Genomic DNA, 27,661 nt, shown 5'->3' on the forward strand with positions numbered 1-27,661 from the left:
AATGTGAGCTGCAGGAGTAGTCTGTAGGGATAGATGGAATGAAGAATTTGAAAACAGGTGGGTTTTCAGTTGGTTGGGGTTGAATCTGTGTTTTGGAGGTTTGCTTCTACAAGCTGAACTGTAAAATCTGTTAAAGCACCTTGGAACAGCTAGATCTGGAGTTCACTTGTTACAGTCAGAACAATTTAATTCCAAGGCTTTGGGTTTGCTTCCTCTGCATAGTAATCCAGATGAATTTCCACTTTGCTTGCTTGCTTTTAATTGCAAGTGTGTCCTGTCCACCACTGCGTATCCTGCTTTAACCTGTTGCTCTTATTAAGTTGTCCTAGTGTAGGAGTTGTGCTGGTTAACAATGGCTCTTGAATTCTGCTGAATCACTGTTAGGTTTTTTTTCAGAAGCTTTTGCTTATTGTAAGTTGATATTTAGTTTTTGACAGTAAAGTTATTGCAGTAATTTTCTATGGTTATAGGTGACATTTGATAGAAAAGCTTTTCAGAAAAGTAATTATAGTTGAATTTTGCCTGTGATATCCTTTGAAGTGTTGATACCATGATTTTAGGGTTCCTGTGTGGAGAATGGTGAATCATGTGAGAACAAGATACAGCGAATGATCAAGTGAACAAACGTTGAACTCTGTCTCAGTGGGGGAAGAGGGATATTTTCTGGATTATGAAATACATACAAACCTTTCCTCCAGTGAGGATTTACTCTTAAGTGGAAGACAGGATTATTGCTGTTAAACTAGTAACTATGTTTTATTGTATCATATCATATAGAGATAATGCTTGTTTTTAAGGATGATCTTCCTGTAAAGTAGGAGGAACATGTTTCACAAAGACTAAAGGCTTGTCTGTCTTCTACTCTTGCCAGTTTTGTCTCATGCTGAATGTTTCTTTCAAGAAAAAAACCCAAGTTAATATAGTTTAGTAAAATCCAACATTTGGGGTCTGCTTTTGTTTCTCAGGTTGAAAGATAACAGCCTTCAAATAGTGGAGCTTGAACGGCTAATTCCTAAAAGAAACGTAACTACTTCAGAGCTTCCCCCAGTGCCCATATAATACAGAGTGCAGCAAAATGAGGAGTATGAGTAAACTGTGTAACTAAGCTAATAGTTACATGCCCTTAAGAACACCATAATGGTGACAGTGTCCCTCTTTGACAGAGCAGTACTGAATCTATTGGCAGCCTTGTGTTAAATCTTACAGACATCTTTACGAGTCTAAGTAGATTTGAGTCCAAAAATTCAACTGCTGATTTTGGAATGGTTTGCCACGTGAAACTTTGATTGATATGTATATATATATATATCTTGGTCTGTTACCTTTGCAAAAGCATCCTGCTGGTAGAGACTACGAAGTGAATCCTTGGTCTTAGTTAAACATAAAACCTGCTAATTCTGTGCCTTTGTTCTTAAATTATGACAGTGTGGACCTTCACCAGGAAAAATACTTCTAATAAGCATGTAACTGTAAGTAGGTTTTCTTCATAGTTTCAAATAAAAATGAGAGCAGTAAAATAGTTTCAAAGGTTTTTCTTGTGCTTTTCTGCTTCCTTTGCCACCTTTCCTTTTTTTTTTAAATCCAACTGGCTGCTTTATTTTTATACATCTCATTGCACTGGGCCTTGCCTGAAGTCATCACCGCTGTCCTTAGTTTGACAAGAATGAAAGGGGAAGCAGCCTTACATGACTGAGAAGCTTCAAAAACATTACAGGCAGTAGCTTCATCTGTATTCAGTGAAAGGGCTTGAGCAAAAGTTGAAATCTGCTGAATGATTTGGCAGTAAGGGTTCAGCAACAGCTATTGTGGCAGTTTCCCAAAAAGTGGGCAAAGGCACTCAAGGGCTTTCAGTGTTTTGAGCTAATTGAGGCCTCTTTGCACTTACATTTAGGCAGGACCGGTGGTGTCTCAATTTGCTGGTTCACAGGCAAGGTGTTCCTGATTTCAATTCAGACGGGTGGTGGGGACGGTGCTTCAGGTGTGAACCAAGGGGCTGCCACCCACCATGTTGGTTTCACCTGACCATCTAGGAAATAGCTCTGCTTTCCCAAGTGGATTCAGACCAAAATCTTAAAAATTGAATGGTAGGTGTTCTTTTTCTCCAGTGCACACAAGAATTGATATTCACAGAATGTTAGCATGTGAATTATCTTATTTCTGACATGACTTGCTGAAAGTCGTGGGTGGGTTTCATTACACATCCTCTCTAGCAGCAGCCACCGTGTCACCGCTCTGGCCCCTACGTGCCGTTCTTCTTCTCTCCATGCTGAACTACTCACCGTGAGCTGTCCCTAAGGCCTCTCATTCAAAAAGAGAAGCAAGAAACTAAAGCAGCCTGTTTTGTCTGAAAGGGCTCGAGGACAGCTTGCACAGAACAGCTGATGTGGTAGGGCTGATGCAATGCTGGCCTCAGGCCAGGGGCCCAATAGTGTGCAGATGAGGATGACGACCTCTGTAGCTGACCAGCTGTAGCAGGAAAAATACATCCCCAAATTAGGCACTCGGAGTTATTCAGTCACTTCTGAAAAGTTTCGAACTTAAGACAGTATTCCTACTAAATAATAACTTAAGCCTCTCTTACCACCGGTGAATACTCAAGACAACTCAGGGCGGGCAGTCTCTCCAGCTGGCCGGGCTGCCTGCACCATGCAGATTGCGAGGAATTTTTAGTTTTCATTCCATCAAACCAATATTAGTAATAAAAATAAGACCCGCTGCACAGAAGTGAACATGTTTCTTATGTCAACACTTTTCCCTGCTCTTACTTTGGTAATGTCTTAAGTTGTTCTTTAGAGGCAGACTTTACTGGCTGTACTTTTCAAACGGGGGAATAATGAGTACTTGCAACTTAATCAGCCGTAGAGCTGCAGAGAGGCTTTTTTTTTTTCTCCCTGAGTACTTTTATGTCCCATAATGAGCTGGTATTTTATGACTTCTGATGGTAATGTATTCCATATGTCTTCCATTGCTGGGATAAAGAGCTTTACTCCAGAATCCAAAGCAAGTGGCTGTGGATATTCATTTAATAAGGTTTTAAGTCTTTGCACTAGGCGGGATGTCTGTATGTTGCATACCTGGAGCTTCCTCAGGCTGCTCGTGGTGAGGTCTTAGTTCTTTAACATTGTGGAAAGATCACTCGTGTCCCATCTGTGCTTCCTATGAAGCAGGGTAAGTTTTGTGGTTCCAGTGACAGTTCTGCTGTTTCCATCAAATTCCTTGGGTTTTTTTGTCCTTGTTGTGAGTACTACTAGTTTCCCTCCAGGACTCGAGACAAGCAAAAACTGAGAGGAATTCAACCATGAATATCAAGATAGCCAAATGAGCGGTCTGCTTATAATTCCTTGAGGCATCTCCTCTAATGCCTCACCCAGAACAAAAGTTCTGTTGTGGGGGTGCTTAGGAGTTGCTGTAGTCTTGGCGACCTGACAGAAATGAAAAATAATCTTTTTATGGTTTCTTGCTAAAATACTCAAACTACTCTGGTTGGGCTTAGTGTTTGAAAAACATTTTCTGGTATGCAACTCCTCTAGATGTTCTGGCATATTTGCTTCCACTCTGATCAGTGCAGCAATAATTACATTTGAAGTTTTTGGCAGGATTCAAATTTGTTTCAAGTCACAAAGGATCATCATTACCGTTTTATCTGCACGATGATCACAGGCCCCTGTGAAAACTCATCTGCTCCCTTCAGGGTTAGTTAAAACTGAAGAAAAACCTGAATGTGAATCTCATGCAGCCTTCTAAATCTTGAATAGGAGGTCTGTAAGGCAGATTGAGGAACATAATTTCAGAACTGCTGATGCTTTTACTGGAAACAGTGCTGGCACTGGCAGGTTACCTCAAAACCAGCTGATTTTTGGTGGTGATGCTGTCGTTATGCAATAATTTGTGGTGTTTGATTCTTAGCCTAAAGGAATTCTGGTGTAGTCCAGATTGCCCCTCATCTCTCCTATACACTTGGAAGGAGGTCATTTGCCTTCTCATTTAAGTATTTTCCAGGTCATAGAAAAGGCAGGTGCAGTTCTGAGCCCTTCCCTTGTCCTCCACTTCCCAGCCTGTCAGGGATGAGCCCTCTTGCAGGAGACTCTGCCACCTGCTGCTTTCCTCCCTGAAGTGAGGAACAGCCAGCCTTAGATCGCTTCACACTTTTCCAAGTCCTATCCCACTTCTGCTGTGACAGAGCTCGCTGTCATTTAAACTTTTCCTGCTTTTATGCTCACTTGGCGGTAAATATCCGAGCTCTTAGAAGCTGCAGTCTGTCCAAGGGTATTTTTCAGTAGGCAAGGCTGCTGCTTTTCAAACAGCTTTTGTGCATAGTTACCTGCAAAACTTCTGCAGATTTAGGAATCTGGTTCCGCAATTAGTTGGAATGTCCTTGAATAACCTCTGCTTAGAATCAAAATAAGCCAATGGCTTTTTACTCTTCCCCCCCCTCACTTGCATGATAATGGAACACTATGATACTATCAAATACCAATTATTACAACCCTTTAGCAGGAAGAAAACTGAATATGTGAGCAGATTGCGTCTCAGGCAACAACATGTGATCCAATATTAAACATGAGCTTTTCAAGTTATAGAATCATGGAAGAGCATAGGTTGGAAGGGACCTTGAAAGATCATCTGGTCCAACCAGATGGTTGGTTATGTAGCGAAGTAGACAAGAATAGGAAGAGAGAAACCATTTGCTTTAATGAAATAGGCCCAGTATTTTATGTATATATATCCCAGTATGTTCTCATCAAGAACCTTCTGGCTTTCACTTAGCAAAGTGTAGTACTTTCTGGGAAAAAGCACCTTAAATCCTTTGAAGGGTTCCTTTGAATTTAAAGGAGTTATTTAATTTTTTAAAAAATTTTTTTTGGTATCTGTGGGAATAACTATAGGTTCTTATCCCATTAATTTTCCAATCAAATATGAAGTTTGAGAGAAAACTCATTATTACTTCTAGTGATAGCTCTGTTCTGGCTTTTCTAGTAAACCTTTACTAATGATAATAATTGTTACTGTGATTTACAACCTCTGTGAATTTATATGAAATTTTAAGAACTGCCTTTTAGAGACTCTTGTGTAGTTTTACAGGTCCAGCTGTGCCTACCTTCATGTAGCTAGTTCAAGAGTCTGGTCCTAGAAAGCAGGTTGCTCAGGCATCTGACTTTTTCCCCTGCAACTTTTTCCCAAGATTAATTTCTCAGCACCCTTTGTGAAGTGTGAGTACCCAGTGTGGTAGTTGTTTTACCACTAGACTAGGCAAGGTAATGATACTTCTCAGTTGCTCCAGAATGCTGTTGTGTTTCCTTCCAAGCCTCTTGGTTACTGCGCTGCAGCTGGAGCTTGTACTCTGCTATCTACCACAATCCTGAAGAACTTTGGAACTTTGGTGTTTTCCAGGACACAGTTCTGCCCATATTAAGTGCAAATTATGCCCTTTGTTCCTGGATGGGTAAAGTTGCATTAGGCTATGTTGAAATGGTAAATGAGCTTGTCTTCCCAATGGATTGAGATTATGCCTTGCAGTCCTAAGGGATTCAGTCAGCAGTGGGTTGTGCTTTTCCAGTGAAGTTAGCACAGTCAGAAACAGACCCTGGAAGATGATCATAAAACATAATTTTTGAGGTGAAACTACCTACACCCCTGACAACTATTCCTTGTACAACCATGCTATTAATATTTACCAGGCACGTTTTACTTCATTACAGAGATTTGATTGTGTCTTTGTGGTTAATTCTTTAATCAGTGCTCTATGGCATGAAACCCATTGTTCTGCACAAGCTACTTAAATTATCAGTTATGTTAAGAACCAAATGTTTCATATTCCAAATGTAATGTTTGATTCAGCTTTTGTATTTATTAAGGCTGAGTTGCTCTAATTTACTCACTTGTGTTCCCTTTGCTACAAGAATGGATGTCCCCTACTTCCCTCTATTCTGTTGGGCAGTTTTTCCACAGCTCCTGTGGTTGGATATGAATTTGCTTGGCAATGAAATTACTGCTTTCTTGGAGCACCTCTTTTTGTATTTGATGTTGATACCTTGTGGGCATTAAAGTTTGTCTTTCAGCTTCAAGCAACAGCAATGTTCCTGCAGATCCAAACTGGCAGACTTCGGTAGCCTAAATGCTGGTGTTTATTAGAGCAGAGCAAGGCTTGAGGGTAACTATGCCAAGTGTTAGCTCATTAAATTGGCAGGAAGATTCATGAAGGCTGCTTTTAAAGATAAGGACAAAAATTGGCGCGGGCTAAGCGGGGATGAGAGAAAGGCAGTGGGTAGGGCATGTGGTAGGTGTCTTCTATCTTTCCGTAGATAATTTGAAGGCAAGAGCAGACTCATTGAGACAAATGAGCTGTCATGCAAGCAGGAATAATAGCAAGTTGAAGTAATAGTGTGCAGTGCTTGTCACTGCTGGAGTTCAGCTGGCACTGGTCTGAAATACCAGCGTTAGAAGATAGGATCAACTCTCTGCTTTTCTGGAATCCTAACTAGTTATTAATTCTGTGTATTTAAGAATTTTGGTAAGCGCTAGTGGAAGAAAATGGGTGATTTATCTTTTATCGTGATGGGGAAGCTACTTGGAATTAACATAGCCTTTAGTTTGTTTATCCGGGGGAGATACCTCCGCAAGTTTCACCAACACCAGCGTTCGTACATAAATTTGAACTGGTTTAACCTGAACGTGATTAGCTCTTGACTCTGTTTGCAAAAGACTTAGTGTATTTGGATGATTCAGATCTGGGCTGGACTGTTTAGGGTTTGATAGAGTAAGCTGATATAGATAAATACCTCAGATAAGAATGAGTAAATTATGCTTCTTCCTGTTTACATCCTAAAAGAACATGGTTCTGTTAGAGCAGAGATGAGAGATACTTGTCTTTGTGTTGCCATTGCTCATGATGCTTTTCTATAGAATAGAATCTTATTAATAGATTAGATTAGTAGAGTCTGAGACATTTAAAGTAATTTAACAGATTTGGCCTAATTGGTAGTTATGCTAATAATCTAAATTATTATAAATAGTAAATTAATTGTAATACAGACAAAAGAACTTCACACTTTCTGAAGCTCTACTCAGACCAAAGTAGGGTCTTTGAGGGTTTCATCTAGGTTGCACCTGCTTACATTGTGGCTGAGTGTACAACCTCTGCTGTGGGGTGTGGACTGGGGAAAGTAGGAACTGAATTCTTTGGGAAGCTATTGAAGCTATTCAAACCATAACCTGAAGTATAGCCAGAAGAGACATGGAAGTGAAAAGATACAGTTCAGCATGCAGTACATCACCCCCTTCTGCAGTTACCAAGCAGGCAATGTGAACTCAGCAGTAACCAATTACTTACTGTTGTGGATGAACATTTAATTTCTCTCCATAGAGAAGACCGGTACCATTAATTGGTACTTCTGTGACTATTGCAGATTATTTAATGTGATCTACTCTTCATGATACCAACCTGTCATATACCTCTCCCTCTGAAAGAAGTCTGTACTGAAGCTGATATTAAATTACCTGCTTGCATGGTTTTGAAGCTGTGTTTCATTTGTTACAGTGCAGTTTGTAACCTGAAAATTTGCTGATAAAGTCTCAGGATGACTTGAAGCGACAGAGGCAAAGATTTTCTGTGATTAAGTGGTTGCTTTTGTTTCTATTTCAGGAAAGCCCCACAGCATTGGCAGCTCCGAACGGATTCAGCTCTCAGGAATGTACAATGTTCGAAAAGGGAAAATACATTTGCCAGTCAACAGATGGACAAGACGCCAAGCTATCCTTTGTGGAACATGCCTAATTGTCTCATCGGTAAAAGAAAGCCAGACTGGAAAGATGCATGTCCTCCCTTTAATTGGTGGAAAAGTAAGATATTTTATTTTATGTATTTGCTTTGTTAACCTCTATCTCTTTACACAGAGAAGATTGAACTCAATTACGATTATTCTGACCCCTCAAAATCTTGTTTCTGTGAATGGGATTTTCAAATTATATGAATGACTTTTGATTATGGTCAGTCATATTCAACAATTTTGGATGTTTGAATTAAAGCAGTGAAATAATGGATGCACAATCAATTTCTTTTTTTTGTGTACAATGTTAGGTGTTTTATATGTGCAATAGCACACAGCTAAAGGATACATGCAGCTCTGTTGTGTATGATCTATGCCACACCTCTTCATCCAGGTTTTATCCATGCTGCATTACTCTTAAGGTCTGAAAATTAACCAGTAAGAGTACGGGCTTATTTTGAACATTGGGGAGTTTTGAGTGTTCAGCACTGTATGAGTACTGGTGTGTTGTAAGCTAACAGCAGCAAACATTTTTACTTGTGAAAAGCTGAAACTGGACTTTTTTCTGATTGATTACATCTGAAACCCAGGAGTTCCCAAATGAATAAAAGGAAATTTTTTTTCACTTTGACAGTGACTGAGTACTGACACAGGTTACCTAGAGGGGTGATGAATTCTTCATGACCCCTGGAGATATTTAAAAACCATATGGGCAACTGTCTGTAGGTGGCCCTGCTTGAGCAGAGGACCTCTACAGATCCCACCTTAACCATGCTGTGATGCTGTGAAACTGTAGCGAAGACAGTAAGATCACATTACTATTTCAACGTAAACAGTGTTTCAGGACACTACTATTTGGCTTGTTTAGCCAAGGTAATTGGGAAGAGAATCATTAACTTGAGGATTAATTTACACCTGAAGTAATCTTCCTTTACTTCACATAAAGATAAGTTGAATTCTAAAGAGTTATTGGGAGAGGAACAAGCTTCACAATATTATATATGCAGACTAGAGTTGATTTATTAATATTCCATACTAGCAATGTGAAAAGTAGTGCTGCCTTCTAAGAGCTGTTTTTCCTGTCTCCTTTCATGATTCTTCACATGATTCTTCAACTCTTCCCTGGAGATAATGAAGCAGAGACATTGTCCTCTTTTAGCAACAGTGTGTGAACTCCTGACAGTGAATTGTATTCCTGACATTAGGATGCTGGAGAGGACGGGATTCAGGTTGCCATTGGCCCTCTCTTTGAGATGGAAAATATATATATTTTTGAATTTGAAAAGGGAAAAGGTTGTGTTCTCTTTTTAATTGCTTAACATGGAATTTCTAAGTTGCTTTTGCACAGAAATACCTTATGTGATGTAAAACATGCAGACTGTTAAGGAGAAAGTTGACAACAAATTTTAAAAGAAAAGGATAATTAAGCTCAGAAAAATGTACTGAGGGCTTCTGCTGACAAAGCTTGGGAGGAGGATGCTTGGCACAGAACTAAGTGTTTTTTAAATTATTGCTCAAAAAATATTCTTCCTCAACCCCATAAATACTCTACACTTCCTGGTTTGCAAAGGCTTTCCAGAATGCTGTGCTGAGACATGAAGACCATAAGTTGTGTGGGACTTCTCGTGTATGGTAGCAGAATGATGTATTCTGGGTGTTTTTTAGCAAGTTGAGAAATGCCAAAGAATTTAATTGGGCTGTAAGAGAAGCATTTTGTTAAGCTTGTTTTTAATAACCAGAACTATAAATTGTATTTTTTTTAGGTTGCATAAAAACAGCCTTAGATGTGTTTCACTGGCCAACCTTTTATGGTGTTCAGTCTCTATTAAAATGTTGACGTTCTTGGTGGTTTTCTCCTTTAGTTTCGTTGTCCTTCTGTTCTCATTTCTTGCCTGTGTAGATTTGTGAAGATTTGACAGCCGAGATCCAGCTTGAGTGTTTGAGATGGTTAGTCCAGCTTTACTTGATGAGCTCTTCTTGGGCACACTTTAACTTTGCCCCGGGCAGTTCTGCAAAGAGGCTTTTGATTATTGTTGACTAACAGTTTCGTGTTTCTGCTGTAGGTGGAAGAAGTGAAAAAGCACCAGCACTGTTTAGCATTTAGCTCCTCTGGACCTCAAAGCCAGACCTACTACATTTGTTTTGATAACTTCACTGAATATCTGCGATGGCTGCGACAAGCATCAAAGGTGAGAATAGTCCTGCCTCCTTCCTGAAAGGCATGTTCATAGAGTTTCCCCCCAGTTCAGTCTTCTCCATGCAGCTTTACATTCCCTCTTCTGGGCTGACTGTCATGAACTGCTGTTGCTGCTGTTAGTGTTGCACAAAATTACTCAATTTGAGAGCTCTTGGTAACAACAGTTGGGAGGTGAATTTTTCTGCATTTACACTGAGACTTCTTTCTACCAAGGTTGTGTAAGCAAAGTGCTGTCCTGAACTTCTTCCCTCTTCTCCCAGCTGGATGGATCTAGTGAGATCATTAGAACAAAAAGGATGATAAATATAACTGTCAAAATTTCAGTTTAAAAAGCTTTACTTCAGTGTTATTAAAACCTAAAATAGTGTCAGATTTTTTTTAAAGTCATTCCTTACACAGAACCTAAATATTAAATTGCTAGAATTAAGAATTTTTTTCCTGCTTAGAAATGTTGCTGAATCTCTTTAGTTTTATAACTGTTTTTTTTTTTTTAATAAGCTATAAGCAATCATTTTCTGTCAGTGAAAAAAGGTTACTAACTAAAATCTTTGTAAAGCAAATTTTATACTGTGCTTAAAGCACAATTAATTATGAGAATTTAGGGCCTGCTTTATTTCATTTGACTCTTCAGTTCCACTTTGTGTTGTTGAAAGGTTGTTTTTGCAGTTACCTATTTTGTCTCTTAATCCCTGCTACTTTTTTGATAAATCCTTTCCAAAGTAACTGGCATATCTTGAACCATTATATTTTCATATTTTTTACCATGTGAGTTCTTCTGATGTGCTGTCAGCATTCTCTCTTTTGTTTTCCAGTTGGGCCTAAACAGTTCTTTAGTTTTATACTTGATAGGACTGTCCATGCTCTTTACTATGTTAAAGCAACTTAGTTTTATGTAGTAATACTTAGAGGTATTCATGTCACACTAGATCTGTTTTGTCTTTTTAGATTTCAGTAATGTGTTATCCAGCCTATTGCCAGTGATAGAGCCTCGGCTGTGGTCTTTTTTAAGAGGTTTGATTTTCTTTGAGTAGTAATGAATACGCCTCCCAACACAGGCATCATTTAAAATGTCTTTTAAGGTTTTTTTTTCTAGTGAGTTTTAAAATTCTTTTTAAAGAAGCTGTTCAGGCGTATCTGCTTAGGTCTGTTAAGCCTCAAGGTAAAAATCCCCAAGGCACGTTTTATGAGACGGTGAGGCACGGTCTGTCAGGTTTTTGAGTTCTTGCCGCTTTGTGGCTCTCTCTGGGACAGTAGTGCCCTTTCATCTCAAGAGGGTTTGACATCAGATAAATGAAAGGCAAATCTAATGAGTGAGGAAAACAGTGGAAAACAATGAACTTCAGAAGCAGAGAAAAATGGCCAGAAACCCCCTCTGAATTACTGGCAGCATAAGCTTGTTCTGTGCCATGCTGTGCTTCTCTCTTTCTGGTTCACCCAAATGACTAACAGCATCGGGATGATAGCCAGCATGAGAACATATCCCCATGCACTCATGATAACCTCCCATTTTTCTTATGTAAGAGTAGAAAGAAAATACATAGTTTCAAGTGTTTTTTCAGACTATCAGAACTGAAGAAACTTGCTATGCTATTCTTTTAGTTGGTAAAACGTGCTTTGAGGAAAAAAATTGCTTTTTTGATGTTTGGAGTTTCTATCCTTAGACTGAAAAACACAGACAAGCATTGATAGTATGCAAGGCAGTCCTGTGGGAAGTGCTGCACAGCAACACTGTTTCTGAAGAACAGAAACAAGTAAACTAGTAATGCTGCAAAAGTAACTCAAATGTCCTCCAGCTGATGCTGTTTGTGTCCAAGTGCTTAGTTGTTAGGTGCAACCCATCTGATTTACATGTATAGGTAAATGAGAAAAAGTTTCATCTTCAGCTCTGTAGTTCAGGCAAGCTGACATTTATATGAGGTATTCTGCCTCAGGTGTTTAGAAACTACTCAAGTTCAAAACTGTTAAAATATTACTGCTAACCAAGAAAATACTGTGTAAAGCACTGTGTTTCTAAAGGCAAACAAATTTAGGAAGGGAGATGATACGGCTCTCAAACAATGAGCTTCTGGTTGCTCATTAGGGGCTAGGTCACATGATGCCTACAGATTCTTCTTTAGTTCTGGTTTTGTATATAGTACTTGCACCTTTGTGAGTTGTTATGAATATTTAAGACTGTATTTTAAATATAGATGTTGTTTAATGGCACTTGTTTTGAAAGTAACATTTGTGCTAACTTACGTTCAGGAGTAGTTTTTCTGCAGTCGTTCATGTTCCCAATGTGTGCTACTGGAAACTGAGGGTTCTGATACTTACTAGTGTAATGAAAGCTTTAATTATAAATTTTAATGCAGAAGGAAATCCCTGGTAAAATATTTCATTAAAATTGTTGAATTCAGTTTTTAACTATGAAAAAATATTCATATCTGTCTTCTGTATTCTTCAAAAGAGCTAGAAGATGATGTTATTTCAACTTTTAAATAACAAGCTCCATCTTAAAAGGAGACTTTGCAAAGAATGCTTGCTCTGCAGTCTTTACCCCCACAGAATATTGGCAATGTTGACTTTTTTAGCGGTGTTTCAGAATGAGACAAATCCTAATGCATCACTCCTGCAATAAATATGTGTATGCTAAAGAAGATTTGAATTCATGTTTGCAGAGGCTTGGTTTCAATTTAATTACAAATAGACATCACTTCTGTTGTCAGATTCATTCTAACAGTGAAATCTATTATAGCCAAGACATCTCTTGTGCTCTGCCCCAGTAAATTTTTGGAAGGAATTTGTGAATAGATATTAGAATTAGTTTTCTTGTATGTGTGTGTTCTGAGGTGAACAGAACTCCTTTTTTCAGGACAGACTGGAATTATTGCACAAATACTGACCTAAATATTGAACTTGGTGACATACTTATTCCAAATAGGTCACTTTTAGATATGCTGATTTAGCCTCAAACAGAATATTTTTAAAAGCTGGAAATGTGTCTTGTTCGTTAATATTGATAGTTCTATACTACAGTTCAATTCTTTCCTTTTACTTTCCAAAAACTGGAGTCCTAATTAGGGAAGCTCAAAAGGAAAACAACAACAACAGATTTGGTCCTTTGTGATCTAATGCATTCGTTCTGTTGCCAAATGTTGAAAAATAAGCTTATGCAACTGGGAGGGGGAGCAGAGGGGAAAGAAAGGAACATTTTCATGGCTTTAAAGAATTTTGTCTGCATAAAGTTGTCATGATGGTTCTGGAACTGGCACAATTACTTGCAGAGCAAATCTGCCACTATTTGCTACTTGAATGTCAAATGCAGAAGGACAGGACAAAGCATGTGCAGATAACAGTGAGGAGATATGGTGAGGGCTTTCCCCATTTACCACTTCTACACTGTTAATGTAGAAGAGAGAGAGGTGTTTGTGTAAGGTGTTATGGAGTGGTGGAACTTGTTGTGAGCTTGTATTTGGGATGTGGTGGCAAGCTCCTGCTGTTTGACACTTCTAACAGCTAAAGCTAAACATTTTTCAATATGTGAAATGGCTGTTGTAAGTGTTGACTGCGACTATGACATGACATGTTTCGTGACATGAGTAGTTTGGCTGGAGTAAAAAAAGCTTTAGCAGTCCTCCATGTTCCAAGGCATAGAGTTAAAATGGCATGTCAGTTTCTGCCTAAGAAACTCAGTATTGCAGAGTTTAAGCCAGGACACATTACCAAATTTTATCTTCTTCAAATAGAGTGTGCCACTGGGCATGCTGAGACGGGTTATCTGACCCCACAGGACTTCTCCCCTCTCGGCTGGAGGAGAGCAGGAAGTGTGTCGACAGCTTCATGCTACAATTATTTCCTGCTTTAGTGCTCAGTTCAACAGGGCAGGTAGAGGAAGAGAGGCAATGAGAGACGAGGACTATAAATAATGCATGGCTGCCTCATGTAAGCTGCCTGTGCATGGCTGCGCTATACATGTAGGTCGGTAGAGATGTACAGGCACACAGCCCTATGTGTCTGCACACCACTGACTGCATCCAGGTGGAACTGGACATCTATGACTATAGGGACATCATGTTTAGTGGGGAATACACAAAGAACCCTCCTGTTTAAAATGCAAGGAATATTCAGAAAGAGGTCCTTGGTTTAAAACCTATCAGAGTTTTCTCCTGGGAGCCTTTGTATTTTCCCCTCCCTGTTTCAGTCACCTTTGTCTTCAAGTCTGCAGTGGAAGTGTGTGGTGTTCCAGACAACCCTACCCTGCTGTGAAAAGAGAAAAACTAAATTATGATGTCAGCGTACATTATGTTTAAAAAGTGCTAAAAATAGCACAAATAGCAAATTTAAGGGAGAATGGTGTACTGCCATATTGACCTTACTCCTTTTGTGTCAGTGTAGAATGTTCTCTTCATACATTTATTTGCACTGTGAAACTAGCAGAAAATAAGAATATATTTGAATTTAGTTTATACTATACAAGTAAGTTATACAAGAGCCTCCACAGCTGTAATCTGTCTTTCCTCAACTTATGTACAGATCTACCTAAAGCAGCAGTGCAGTTTCTAGCTTTTTTTTTTCCTCCAAAGTTATCTGGTTCTGGCCATCTGCCTCAGTCTTCTGGTTATTTTTTTGGTACAAGTTTGACAATTGTGTTCAGAAACTGTTATGAAAGATGAGTATGAACTCTATAAAGAGGACAAAGCCGATCTGTGACTCTAGTAACGGGATTTTTATTTCTGGTGAGGAGGAAATGTTTAAGTCCTGACCACACTCTTGGTGTTACAGACCACACTTATATAAATAAATTCTATAGAAATTAGAAATCAATTCTTGAACTTGATTGCAGTTCTGCAAATACATTTCCAAAATGGGAGACTAAGATGGTGCATTTGTTTTACTGGAATGGTGCTGAGGAAATGCAGTGAGCAACAACTGAGCATTACTGCTAAAGATGTACCTGCTTTTCAGCTGTGCCTCATCTGCCTTTGAGACAGGGAAAGATAATCAACCATGAGACTGCTTTTTCCTTTAGTACAGAAGATTCTCTCATTAACTAAAATGATGGGTAATAAGTCATATGCACTTCTGCATATAGCTTCATCTTTATTTCAGATACTATCAGATATTAACGTCTGACTTTCCTGTATCAGCCATGGTTAACAAGGAAAAGCTGTGTGAGAAAGTTCCACACCAGCTTCATCGTGGAACACAGATTTGCAGAGCTTTTTAATACAAAATACAGCCTCCAGTCTATTAAGAAGGTTTGAAGCCACTAGTGTCATGGTTAAATTGGGGCTACATTGTATTTGCCTTGGCATGTCTCCTAGGTGTTTGACCTGTTTCATATGTGTTTCTAAATACTACAATGAGCTGTAAGGTCTTTACAGAATTCATTGTTGCAGTGATTTGTATTACCAAATCTCAGTTGTCTCTAAAGGCATTAAGGACAGGCATTTCTAATGCTTGTCAAAACCAGTTCAGAATACCTTTTTTCCAAAGCCTTGGCCACAGAGCAGCACCAATGATGAGCGTAGCGAAAAATGATATGCAAGGGTAAAGTAGTTTATTTTAAATTATTTGGGATGCTGCTTGTTACAGTGCTGCCAACTCATAGTTTTGAGTCACTGGATGCACTGTCTCCTCTTCAGGTATCTGTTTAGTCTTGTAAGCAAAGGATAACCTTCTTGTGGAGGAATACTATGGGGAATTTTACCCTAGTTTCCACGCAATCTGAATTTCTAGATTAGTATTTTTATTTTTACCTTTGGCTGTTGGTTATTGACTTTGGTCATTCTATAGAGAACAGCTGCGTGCAACAAACAGACTATTTGTGGTGCAGTTAGCAGTTTCTGATATTTTCTTTTAGCTTTATAATCTTAGTCCGTGTGTTTGAATGTGCCATTGTGAGTCTGGGCTGCCATGTTTGTGTGTGTTGGGGACGGTTTGGAGGTCAGGGACGTGCTGGCTTTTGAGAAGGTGATCATGCAGTAGTTGGTTTGTTTCTTGTGCCAGTTGTGCTTGGAGGCTTGAAAATGAGTCTCTAGTCTAGTATGACCTAAAAATGAGTTTAGTATACCGGCAACATCAGTGGCATCTTTTGAAAATAGCCTTTAACCAAGGCTTGTTTTCTTTGAGGATAACTATTCAGTTTTTTTTTACACTTGCAAGACTAAGCAGCACCATTAGCCTACTGCAAAAGTTGATTCAACATCTAATGAAGAAAAGAGAACCCTGAAAGGATTTCTAATTTTTCTGGGAGTGAGGGGCTTTTTTTACTTACAGGAAACATGGTGACTCTAAGTTTAGTAAAAGGAAACCATTTTTTCCTCTAATACCATCAAATGACAATATCGAGATAATACTTTCTCTAAAAATAGATCCCTAAAAATAAACCCACAACTTCCTTTTGGCGGTGATTACAAGTATTCAAACATAAACAAACCTCTGGTTTCCACGCGGAACTTGACTTCCTTTTCTCTGTGTGTGAAAAATCTTGGGACACTGACTTTCATGTCAATGAAATTTTTTTTGGACTCCTATCACTAAAGGTAAAGGAGCGCAACTTCTGGTTAATCCCTTCTATATTTCCTCCTCTCCATATTAGTTTGTTAATACTATTTTCACTTAACGTTTTTAGAGGTTTGCACAAGGGCTAAAGGTAGAAGTGAGCTATTTCGGCATGCTATGTAAAATTTTGTTCAGAGATATGGAGAGCAGAACAGGGACAAGTTAAATAATATTTGAGCCCCTGAGTCTTGCTGGCATGAGGTGTTTGTACCAGAGGCTTTTGGCTGCATCAGCTGCGGAGGAGAGATGGGGTGAGAGGTGTGTGCCCTGTGAGTGCTGCTGCCATGCTGGCATGTGCTCCTGCCCTTTGTCTTAGTAGGCAATTACTACTCTTACCTATGGCATTGCCTGTTGGATTTGGGAATCTGGGTGATGTGCTTTCAAGCCTCTGCTGAGCTTTATATTTTCTATGCGAGCCCTTAGCTTGAGTTATCATGCATTTAATTTAACTTCTAAAAGAAAACAAGAAGAGGCCAGAAAAGCCAGTACAGTACCTTTTCACCCTTGGGTCGCACCAGTTTCAAAAGTTGTGATTTAAAATGGAAATATGTGACTTTAAAGAAAAAGCAGACATTTTTATTCCTTTTCCCCCAGCCTTCTTTGTTTTTGGCATTAGCTTGTTTACCAGTCTGAGCAGTTCCTCAGCTCTTGGCTGTGGCTAAGGGCACCAGTGTGTTTCCTGGCTGTGGAATTCAGCTCAGCAGAGGGAGGCCTCTCTGCTGAGTGGGGCTTTGATGTTTGAATAGAAAGGAGGATTAGGATTTGAAGGCTAGTTCTGAGGTGAGGAGAACCTGTTTGCTCTAAATTAGTTTAGATATTTCAAGCCAGTGTATCACTGTTTAGTTAAGCCTTATGCAGGCATTGGTGGGATGTGCTAATTATCAAACTGTTTAGAAACAAATCCTAAAGGAGAAAGATTACACTGCCTTTGCATTAACATGTCTACAGCAGGTATAATTTAACATTGTCAACTCAGTTCAAACAGACTGGGAATTTGGCTGCCTGTACAGTGTGGGCTGTTTAGTTATTTTGTCTTCTGTTGAAGTCCTAAGCAGTAATTTCTTATCTGAATAGAGCTATACAGAATGGGTTCACTGTAAACAGGAAAAAGACATAATTACATTGGTTTAAATTCACACCACAGGTCACACCAAAAGATGTCCTTGTGTAAACAAGGCTTGTGTTTGTCCGTACAGCTGGGTTCAGCTGTGCCCATTGCTGACATCCATTGTCAGCAACAGATCATTTTTGTAGTATAGCCAAGGCTTTGAAACAAAGACGATAATCAGTCTTGTTGCATAGCTTGGTGACAGAGGTGTCATTATACTGATGGACAAAGCAAAGTGGTGTTTTAGCCCTGTGTAGCAAGAAGCAGCAAGAATATTGGTTGGCGCAAGTATTTTTCTATATTTTTGTTGCCAGCTGCTAAAGATTTACTGTGAACTCATACCATACTTTCACAAGTCTTGAAATATTGTTTCCTTTTTAAATATAATAACTAAAAAAATTAAAATCAAAACACTTTGATGAACTTTTTTTATTTAAGGTACTTCTAGCTTTCTTGAATTGTTGTTTATACTTGTAAATACTACTGTGACACAAGTAACAGATGTTTAAAAGTGAGTTTTCATATTTGGGAGACTCCTAGTTCTTTGGCACGTGTGCAACTCTTAGATGGGGAGGAGCAGAAGGCATACTGCCCAAAGGAGGGAGAGCGCTCTTCGGCAGCATTATTTGTTGTGATATTCACAGAACAAAGCTGTATTTCATTGCTGCTGGGGGAAAATTAAAAGCACGATGACAGCTTTTTGGTGTTTGCAATGGATAGATCCAGGGCTCTTTGTAGTACATGTGCTATAGTTGCATACCACTTCTTCAAAACTGCATTTCAGTTTGACGTACTCAAATGGAGACTGAAAAAAATAACTTATAACATGGTAGGACCAGGGTGAATAAAAAAAGCCTTACCATTGGAATTTGTGGTTTGATGTGCAAAGTTGAATGTGGCCTTATCCCGTTACTGTTCCTCTGGGATTACAATGGAGGATATTGCAACACAGTGATTGACTGTAAAGTGCTTAAAAATCGTATCCAGGGAGTGGAGAAGCAGTGTATTTCATATTGTTCTTTTATATTTTTTGATGAATAAACATCTTAAATGAGAAGTAGGCTTTAAAAAGTACAAGATCTTGCTTTCTGTTTGAGCTACACTGTTGTCAAACCATTACCTGTCTTGCTTCTCTGGCAAAGATGGGGATTGATTCTACAGCTCATGCTGTAGCTACTGTAACTGAGAGATTGTCCTAGACCATCTTCAAGAAGGGCATTGCCCGAGCCTTTTCCTCGGTGTTGTTATACTAGAAGTGCAACAGTGGTTTCATGTGAAATAAGTGTTAAGGATGTATGCAGTTTAGGATATGATAAGAAGGGTTTAGTTTGGGCAATGGTTTCTTCTGCCTGGTGAGTTGTGAACTTGTGCTACTTGTGGTTTTATAATTTATATGTATGTAAAGCATATCAAACAGCTATACTTAAAAGTTTTCCAGAAGAAAACACCAAGCAAACCATAACAAGTGCTTAATGTGGGCTCCATGTGTATCTGGAAAGCCTTTTACTCTAGCAGTGCTGCCACACTAACTCTCTTCACTGTTTCTGTTGAAGCATAGGTCTGTTGAACCCAGCCCAGATAACTTGTTGAGGTATTTATTTACAGCAGAATGTCTTGGGTTTGTTCGTTTCTTTCTTTCTTTCTTTCTTTCTTTCTTTCTTTCTTTCTTTCAGTGGAAACCCTACTTTCTGCAGATAATGTCCATTTCTCCAGATGCTTTTTATTCTTTGAATGTGAGGGATATTCTACTCAGTGTTTTCTTGCCCTTTAGCAGCTTATCTTTACAGTGATTTCCCAGTGAGTCAGGGAAACCCAGTGCTTTATTAAAAAAACTGTATCACCTTTTAGAAAAAAGTCTTTGCTCTTAATAAACAATAGCAAACACACATGCACAGTTTTGCTGCACGTAAGTCAATTGAAGACAGTTGCAAGATTGAAATATCCCTTTGTTGTTTAAAAACAATGTAATTTCAGAATTTCAATATTCAACTTCAACTAGTGAAAGTTTCTGATGGGTGAACGAAAGAAAGTATTATTAAAATGATGTTCTTCTTTGTCGCTCTTCTTTGTTTTCCATCGTCTTCTATTCTGCAGGAATTTGTTATAGAGCAGTATTGAGCAATAAGAAGAGCAAAGTCTATCCCTGCCTGTGAGAATAACTGTGTGTTTATATGAGCCTATCTTGTAACAATTCACAAGTTGGTTCTTAGAGTACTGTTTGGTAACAAGAAGACTTTGATAAAATTACAGTTGATTCCAGAACTAACACCTTTTAGAATGTGTTTTTAACTTTTACAGTTATCTCTCTGGTAGAGGCATCATTCAGTATTTGTCAATTACATGAAAATATTAATTAAATTCTTTGCATTAGAGCGTTCCTTAAAAAAAGTTAAACAAAAAATAACCAGAACATACAACCTGTAAAAAACAAAACTGCCTTTAACTAGATTATTTCACAGGGCTTGATGATTTTAAGAAATAATTTGCATCCTTTTTTAAGGCAACAGTATAATTTGGATATTTGATTTTGTTTGGTTGTGTTGTCATGATTCAACACTCAGAGTTACCAGTTCTGGAACTTTAGATATTTTTAGAGTAACATGCCTTGTTAAGCACTGCTGGGTTGCTTATTGCTGTTCAGACCACTTATTCCAAAAAAGTAGTTGGAGCAACAGTGTATATAAGCATTACACCTGAAACTAAACATTCTCCTTTTTAATTTAGTGGGTGTCAGCACTTTTTCATCTCTTTTGTTTTCAGTGTGATGAGAACTGTACCATACTGGGCAGATTCTGGCACCGTGAACAGCAGACTGAATACCTAGCGTTTAGAAATGACTTCTCAGTATAGCCTATGAATAATTTTTGTCTCATACTACAAGGGGAAGAAAAATAGTAGCTACAGTAACAAAAGGACTGAACTAATTGAGTAACAAAAATTCAAGCATTTTAATAGATGTGGGAGGACTGGATTATTAACGGTCGCATTGGAGAAAAACGCTGCACCGTCTGTTCCTCTGGAAGCTTATTGCTATGTGTTTATAATAACAACCACTTATCCTGAGGCCTGCGTACCTTGCATTGGACAAGAAAAAAAAATTCTGTGGCCTGCCTTTCAGTGGCAAGCTTCTTCACTTAACGTCTGTAAAACTCAATGCCTCTAGTGTCAGAGTATTCTGTGGCAAGGGTTGTGTCTCTGCCCAGAAGGTTGAGTGGTGTCTCCTTCATCAGAGTTGAGAAGCTCTTATGTCACTAGGCATTGATTATGAGTTTTGGTGTGGTTTTCCTATTTTTACCCCTTAGAAGTAGTGCTTGTACATCCAGAATCCCAGCATAAGAGACCAGTAAAAGTGACAATGACAAAATGAAACAATAGCTTCTTTTGGAGTGAGCAGCTGACAGAACATGTAACCATTTGAGCACTGCTTGTGTAGTCCTAGAAGTCTAAACTAGTGGTGGTTTGCTTCTCCTTCTTCGAGTTAAGCCATGCCTGCTCCAAAAATGCCTCTCCTAGCATTTGACTCCTCGTTCCCACACCATCTCCACATCCTCCTTGCGTTACTGTGTGGTGGGCTTTGTCATATAGCTAGCTCCACAACACTACTTTATGAAAGGATATTTTTAATAATATTGGACAGAAAAATATAAGAATTCTGCATTGTAGTGTTGGGTTTGGTTTTGGTTTTGCTTTGGCACTTTTTTTTTTTAAGTCTAGTAAATTAGTAAAGCAGCAAGATGTAGTTCACTCGTGTATCCTAGAGATTTGGTAAGGGGCAGAGTTGTTGTTACTTGAAGTAGTTGCCTATAGGTCTTTTTGGAATGATGCCCTACTCTATGTAGCGCTAGATGGTGTGATTTTTTTAGCCTCTAGAGACGGTGTTCGTTTTACCTCCCCCTTTCTAGAAAATAATGTTAAACCTCCAAATCTCAGTTTTGTTTGTGTCACATTTTTATCACTCCTAGACAAGTCTTCTAATTTATTGAGAAGAGTGCTCTGTGCTTTGATGCTGCCGTTGTGATGGTTTTTTTTCCTCCAATAAGATGTAAAGGGAATAACTCTTTTCTTCAACCATCGAATATCTGCTTTCGACCCTTGAAACCAAGACAGGGTGCTGACTGCCAAGCAAAGGACTAAAATAAAGTTTATGTCAAATACCGTATTTTTTTTCTGGTTGTAAAGTATCACATGACTTCATTGATGAAAATTAATCCATTTCACTTATTATGGTTTGACAAGGCTTTGTGCTTCTTCCCCGGCTAGCCATCTGTGGATCAGTGGTTTATTGCACTGAGGCCGAGCAAGTGATCATGGCATAACTTGCAACAATTATGTGCACTGTGTTAGATCAGCTGTGTATGCTGACACTGACTTCTGCTGTGCTTAAAAACAGTTTAACTTGTGCTGGTAGGGGTGAGGGAAATCTTGTTTTAGTACAGTATTAACATATTGGTGTTGTAATTGACTTCCAGGTTGCATCACAACGCATAAGCTCAGTGGATCTTTCATGCTGCAGCCTGGAGCACCTGCCTGCCAACCTGTTTTATAGCCAAGACCTCACTCATCTCAATTTAAAACAGAACTTCCTGAGGCTAAACCCCAGCCCATCCACAAGTAGAGCGCTTAGTGAATTACAGAGGTAAGTGGTTCTACTGGTCTTCCTCTGTCCTTGGAGCTATGATCTGCAGGACCTTTCCTAAAAATCACTACGTCCTCTTGTGGAACATTGGCCTGACTGTAATGCTTCAGAAATTGGTTAACTTTGTGTGTTAGAAACAGACTCACTTTCATAAGAAACTTAATGTTTTTCTTGTAAATAGGAGGATGTTTTCAATCCAAAATGCAGTTTTCAGAATGTGGTTTTATCTGCTGAGGCCAGCCTGTAGGTCTTCAGCCTTTGACTCATGTGACTGAATATGAGTTGGTGAGCTGCCCGTCAAAGGGAGGCATTCTAGGTAGGATCAGTACTGCATGTGACTAAGTGAAGAAGTTTTTTGTTATCCCTCAAGCAAAGAAAGCCCTGATTTCATACATTCAGCCTGGTTCCTGTCCTCTTTCTACTTTGCTCAACCCTAGTTCTTTTTTCTTAGTAACTATCTCCTTCCAGTTGTTCTTTCCACTGCAGCTCATCCAAGATGTAACAAATGGGTAGACAGCAGCATGAGTGGTGATCTGAATGATTTAATGTATGTGTTCTGTGGAATCAGCAGGCTTTCTGTATTCAGAAAGATGAATGTTTTCCATACTGAATAGAAAACTGTGATTTTAATTTCAGTGGCAACTGAATTGCAGAGTACCTCAGGATTGTATTTGTGGATGGTCCTGTTCAAACAAAATGTTTTAAACCACATCTCTAAATCCCTTCCTCTTTGAAAAACAACTGAAAAATACAAGATGGATTATGTGGGCTGTTATATTTTTATATAATTCCAATTTTGTTCTGGGAAAACAAAAAAATTGGCATAATGGAAGATGAATGAACCCAGCAAGTCTGCTTCACAAACAAAACAGGCAGTGATTCCAAGAGCTTATGAACACAGTTTGGAGAGGAATACTGACTGGATTAAATGTTCTGTGAATGTCAGTATAGGTCTCCAGATAGCAAGTGCAATTTTAGCATACGTTAGGTGGTGAACGTGGAGAAATATCGAATGCCTTATATTTTAATGACTTTTTATAATTTTTCCTTTTTAAATATCAGGAAGCGTAGAGGAGATACTTGATTATATTTTGTCCATGTACCTACAGCTAGTTCTCTTTGGGATTAGAAAGCATTGTAAGTATTGTGATGGGCAATATTCATTCTCTGTTCAATGTTCTCTTGGTACTGCAGTTGTAGGAACACAACTTAATAAACTGTTAAAATTTTTCTCACTAACATGAGCCTGAATGTATAAGAGTGAAGAAGTTCAGGTGACTAAGTAAAACTCCTGTTTTCTGAGATTCTGCATGAGGAAAATCTGGAGAAGTGGCATATATCTGAGGTGGTGCAGAACTGATTTTGAGCTGTGATTCTTCTGTGAGCTGGTCCTATTCTGTCAGCGAGTAATAGGCTTCTCTGCCTCCATTGCTTTGAGCTTGTCAAGAAGGCACGAGGAAGGTCTGTGAATTCCTGGAGAAAAAAAATAAATTATTAGTGAGGTTACATGGCACTGTTTTGGTGGATCAGAATCAGTGCCTCAGGAACTCCTGCCCCTTGGTGCTGACCTTTCCTTTGCCACTGCTGATGTCCTCCAGCCTTATCTTCATGCAGCACAGGTGGCATCACCCAGACAGTGACTAGCTGGAAGCTGCTGCCACTGTTCCCATTGCTGTGCCAGTGGAAAGGGTTGACTGGAAACCCCTGCTGAGGTTTAGGAAAAGTGGCGCCCCATCAGTTGTCTTTTGCCTCCCAACACCAGCAAAAGCATGAGCCTGGCCCTGGAATGTACTCCCAAGCAGTTTTTCTTCCTGCCCTAAGAAACACAGTACTGGCTTTTCCTTAGAGTGGGAAAACTTGAGTTTTATTTGTGTTGCCAAAAATCTTTGAGCCAGCTCGACTGCTACTGTAAGACTGCTTTTCTGCAGTGAATAAGCACACAGATATAGAGCAAGAGGGGAGCACCGTGTCTTTTTGAAATTACTAGTGAATCCCAGTATCAGAACATGTGCTAAGTGAAGAGAAACTCAGTCATTCCTGTGAACACAAGTTTTGTCTGACTTTTTTTTTCTCTTTAATTCAATTTCATAAAAACATTTTCAGATCTTTTGGGTTTTACATAAGGTAAAACTTCACTGAATAAACAAAAAGTCTTTTTTTGCTAACTCATGTTGTTTCAAACCATTGCAAAGCAAGTACAAAATCTCTGCTGTTCTGATTTGGTGCTGTTGGCTTTTATACCAAATTCTGATTTGCTAAATTGCAACTGCATACAGGGCACAGCACCAGTGAATCAAATGTAAAGGTATTTAAGGCTCCAAAATAGCCGTGTGCTCACATGTGAACAAATGCATTGTAGTCTGCAACTTCCTTGTGAGAGGGAAGAGAAGAGGTGGGCACTGATCTCTTCTCTGTGGTGACCAGTGACAGGACCCAAGGGAATGGCCTGAAGTTGTGTCAGGGGAGGTTTAGATAGAATATTAGAAAAAGGTTCTTTACCCAGACGGTGTTTGGGCACTGGAACAGGCTCCCCAGGGAAGTGATCACAGCACCAAGCCTGGCAGAGTTCAAGAAGCATTTGGATGATTCTCTCAGGCACATAGTATGACTGTTGGGAATGCTCCTGTGCAGGGCTAAGGGTTGGACTTGATGGTTCTTGTGGGTCCTTTCCAACTCAGCATATTCTGTGATTGTGATTCGCATTTATATACCTACCCTTCCTGGTACAATGTTCGATTAAAATCTGGTTATCAAAGCAGTCTAGGAAAATTTGTCTTGCTAAGCAGCTCTTGGTGCTAGTTCCTTTTAATAAATAACTCTAGGTGGTAATTTAACTAATGCTCGTGAAGGCTGAATTTTAAAACAAGTATGTCAAAGACACAAGAAAATACCAACTTTTCAGCAATGCACTGAGTAGGTTTGCAAGCAGCTGAGTCATAGTAATGAGATGCTGACATATGCACTGACTTGGTGGGTACTGTCAGTAATGTATTGCAGAAAAAAATAATTTTATTTCTGTTTATGCAGTTACTTCTTTCATTTCTTAAAATAATATAGTTTATTGCATTTCCTAATAAAATGTTTAGTCCTGCGAAATACATGGTATGTGAAAGTGTGCAGAGGTGTAGATGCACTTTGTTTGTGGTAGCTCCACTTCGACTTACTTTACTGTGCACTCAAACCCATTTTATTGCTGTAGATGCTCTGCAGCTGTGAAGTTGCATAACTGAACTGTCTGAATGTTGAAAGGTATATACAGCTACCTCTATTTTTCTCCTGCTTATCAGGGAATACATATTTCATACTATGTATACAAATAAACTATCTGAAAATGCATCTGTGCTGAAAAAAGCAGCAAATGTTGGTACTTGTTCTCCCTCACAAAACCTTTTTTTAAAGTTATAGGAAAGGATGTCTCTTTTGAAGAAGAGAGGAGATTCCCCAGTTGAAATGCTAATAAGAGTTCAGGCTTACAGACTTGCTAATTTTGCAGAGTACTGTTGCTGTAGGTTTGAAGCAAATGAATAAACCATAGTCTTTATTTGCTGCTGCTCTGCTTCACCAGGCTGAGCGTGCTTTATGTTTATACATAATTGTTTTAGTCAGTGCTCTTGGAAAAAGTGGTTGGCATCAATAACACTGTTTGCTTGTTAATATTGAAAAGTAAGTTGTCGGTGTGTGGTTTTTTAATGTATGACTGCTGCAGATTTAAAAGAAAAAAAAGAAAAAGAAGAAAAGGGGGATATAATAAGGCAGAAAGTTGTTTTAACAATAAATAAAATTGTGCTTGCCAGTTTTATCTAAAGAATGATTTGTTATTCTGATTGTGGTTGTTAATCGTTAACAGTGATTATATGGATTTTTACCCTAAGATCGGTTGGTAGCTTTTCTCTCCCAGAGCCCCTTTAGACATGAGCTGCCTTCCCTGGCATCTCAGCTGAAATTCTTTGGGTCTAGTGACAGTAATTTGAAGTTGCATCTGTAGGTTGTGAGAAGGCCACAGGACTCTGAATTACCGATGCAAGTGTTTCTGAAATCCTTTGCAACTTCAACTGTTTGTCTGAAAACCCAGGATTTCAGGCATCCTCAAGCTGAGACCTCCTTACAAACCCACTGTGTAGTACGTAGGTAATTGAAAATATAATCTTTGTTCCAAGAACACTTGGACAGCGAGGGAGAACCAGTATTAGCAACCTAACTAGTATGAACCCAGCAGGCAGGGTTGCTGGAAGTTGATCTTAGCTTGTCCCTAGAGATTGAGGAGCAGGGAGGAAAGTCTCCAGCCTGCCACTTCATTGGCCTCAAAGTGCATTGAAGCTACTCCTTGTGATTATTGCTTTTATTTTATGAACCTGAGGTTAGTGAAGAAAATCGGATGGGTTAATGACATGTCAAATATATGTCTTCCCCCTTGTCAGGCCCCACCGGGCACAGGGCACTACCAATAGATGCACTGGGAAAGATTTGAGCTTTTTTTTTTTTTTTTTTTTTTAAGTTTTTTGCTGGGTTGGGGGTAGATGTGTTTGTTTGTTTACTGTCTTTTGTTGTTTATTTGTTGTTTTGGTTTGTTTGGGTTTTTTGTACGATTCAGATGTTATTTAAATGAACCCGGCTAATGTGTGAAGCATGCAAAGAATGGAGTGCCATTGCATGCTTCATGGTGCAGGAAGATGTTGAGAGCTTTCTCTCACACTCTGTTGGTCTTGGAGCCGAGGAACCTTACATTTATGCTAGCTTCTCACCTTTCACTCAAGTCAAATACTGAAGCATAGCCATCTAAGCAGTAGGGCAAGAAGGAGAAATTGGCATGTTATTGGCAACCTAGGTCTGCTAATAACAAACAGAGGTCTACTAGTAACAAACCCCATCTAGTGTTTGCTATATTCTGATGCTACACTCATTTTTTCATCTCTCTATCTTTGGAATATTTTTTTATATATTTATAATACTAAAGATGGCACTTGGATTTTGTTGTTTATGTAACTTCACTGCTTATGTTTTATTCAACTTGTAAAGACATTGATGGAAGAGTTTGGTTTTGTTAGAGAAAACCTTTCTTTTCGATTCTTCTTGACTGTGTTCTACTTAAATCCTGTGTATCTTTCTGATTTCAAGAAAGGTGCTCTCATGTGAACACCCAGAAAAATCAGTGACATTTGATTAAAGAAAAATTCAATTTTAAAATTAAGTTTACAAATCACTAAGTGGGGAAGATTGCAAAATTGGTTTAACATGGGAAACACATTGGATTTTTTATTTTTATTTTTAAATTGGAACAGTGAACTTAATAGTAGCATGAGAAAAATAAATTGCAGTAAGATATATGCTATAAAATAGCATTTTTAAAAATAGTGTAGTCTAAAAGCAGAAATTATACTTATTAATTTGATTCACTTTAATGGAACTATAAG

General features: G+C 38.8%; 1 protein-coding gene across 1 annotated transcript in view; it reads left to right on the top strand.

The window, feature by feature from the left end:
* Window positions 1-2,274: 2,274 nt before the first annotated feature.
* PHLPP1 (PH domain and leucine rich repeat protein phosphatase 1) overlaps window positions 2,275-27,661 on the top strand; it is a 66,151-nt gene continuing 40,764 nt past the window's right edge. The window contains exons 1-4 of the mRNA XM_018076884.1: window positions 2,275-2,386; window positions 7,643-7,839; window positions 9,830-9,955; window positions 22,084-22,250. Coding sequence (XP_017932373.1) covers window positions 7,690-7,839; window positions 9,830-9,955; window positions 22,084-22,250 — 443 coding nt within the window. The 5' untranslated portion in view covers window positions 2,275-2,386; window positions 7,643-7,689. The remainder of the gene's footprint in view (window positions 2,387-7,642; window positions 7,840-9,829; window positions 9,956-22,083; window positions 22,251-27,661) is intronic.

This window comes from Manacus vitellinus, unplaced genomic scaffold, assembly GCF_001715985.3.
Source record: "Manacus vitellinus isolate BGI_N305 unplaced genomic scaffold, ASM171598v3 scaffold_33_pilon, whole genome shotgun sequence".
NCBI lineage: Eukaryota > Metazoa > Chordata > Aves > Passeriformes > Pipridae > Manacus > Manacus vitellinus.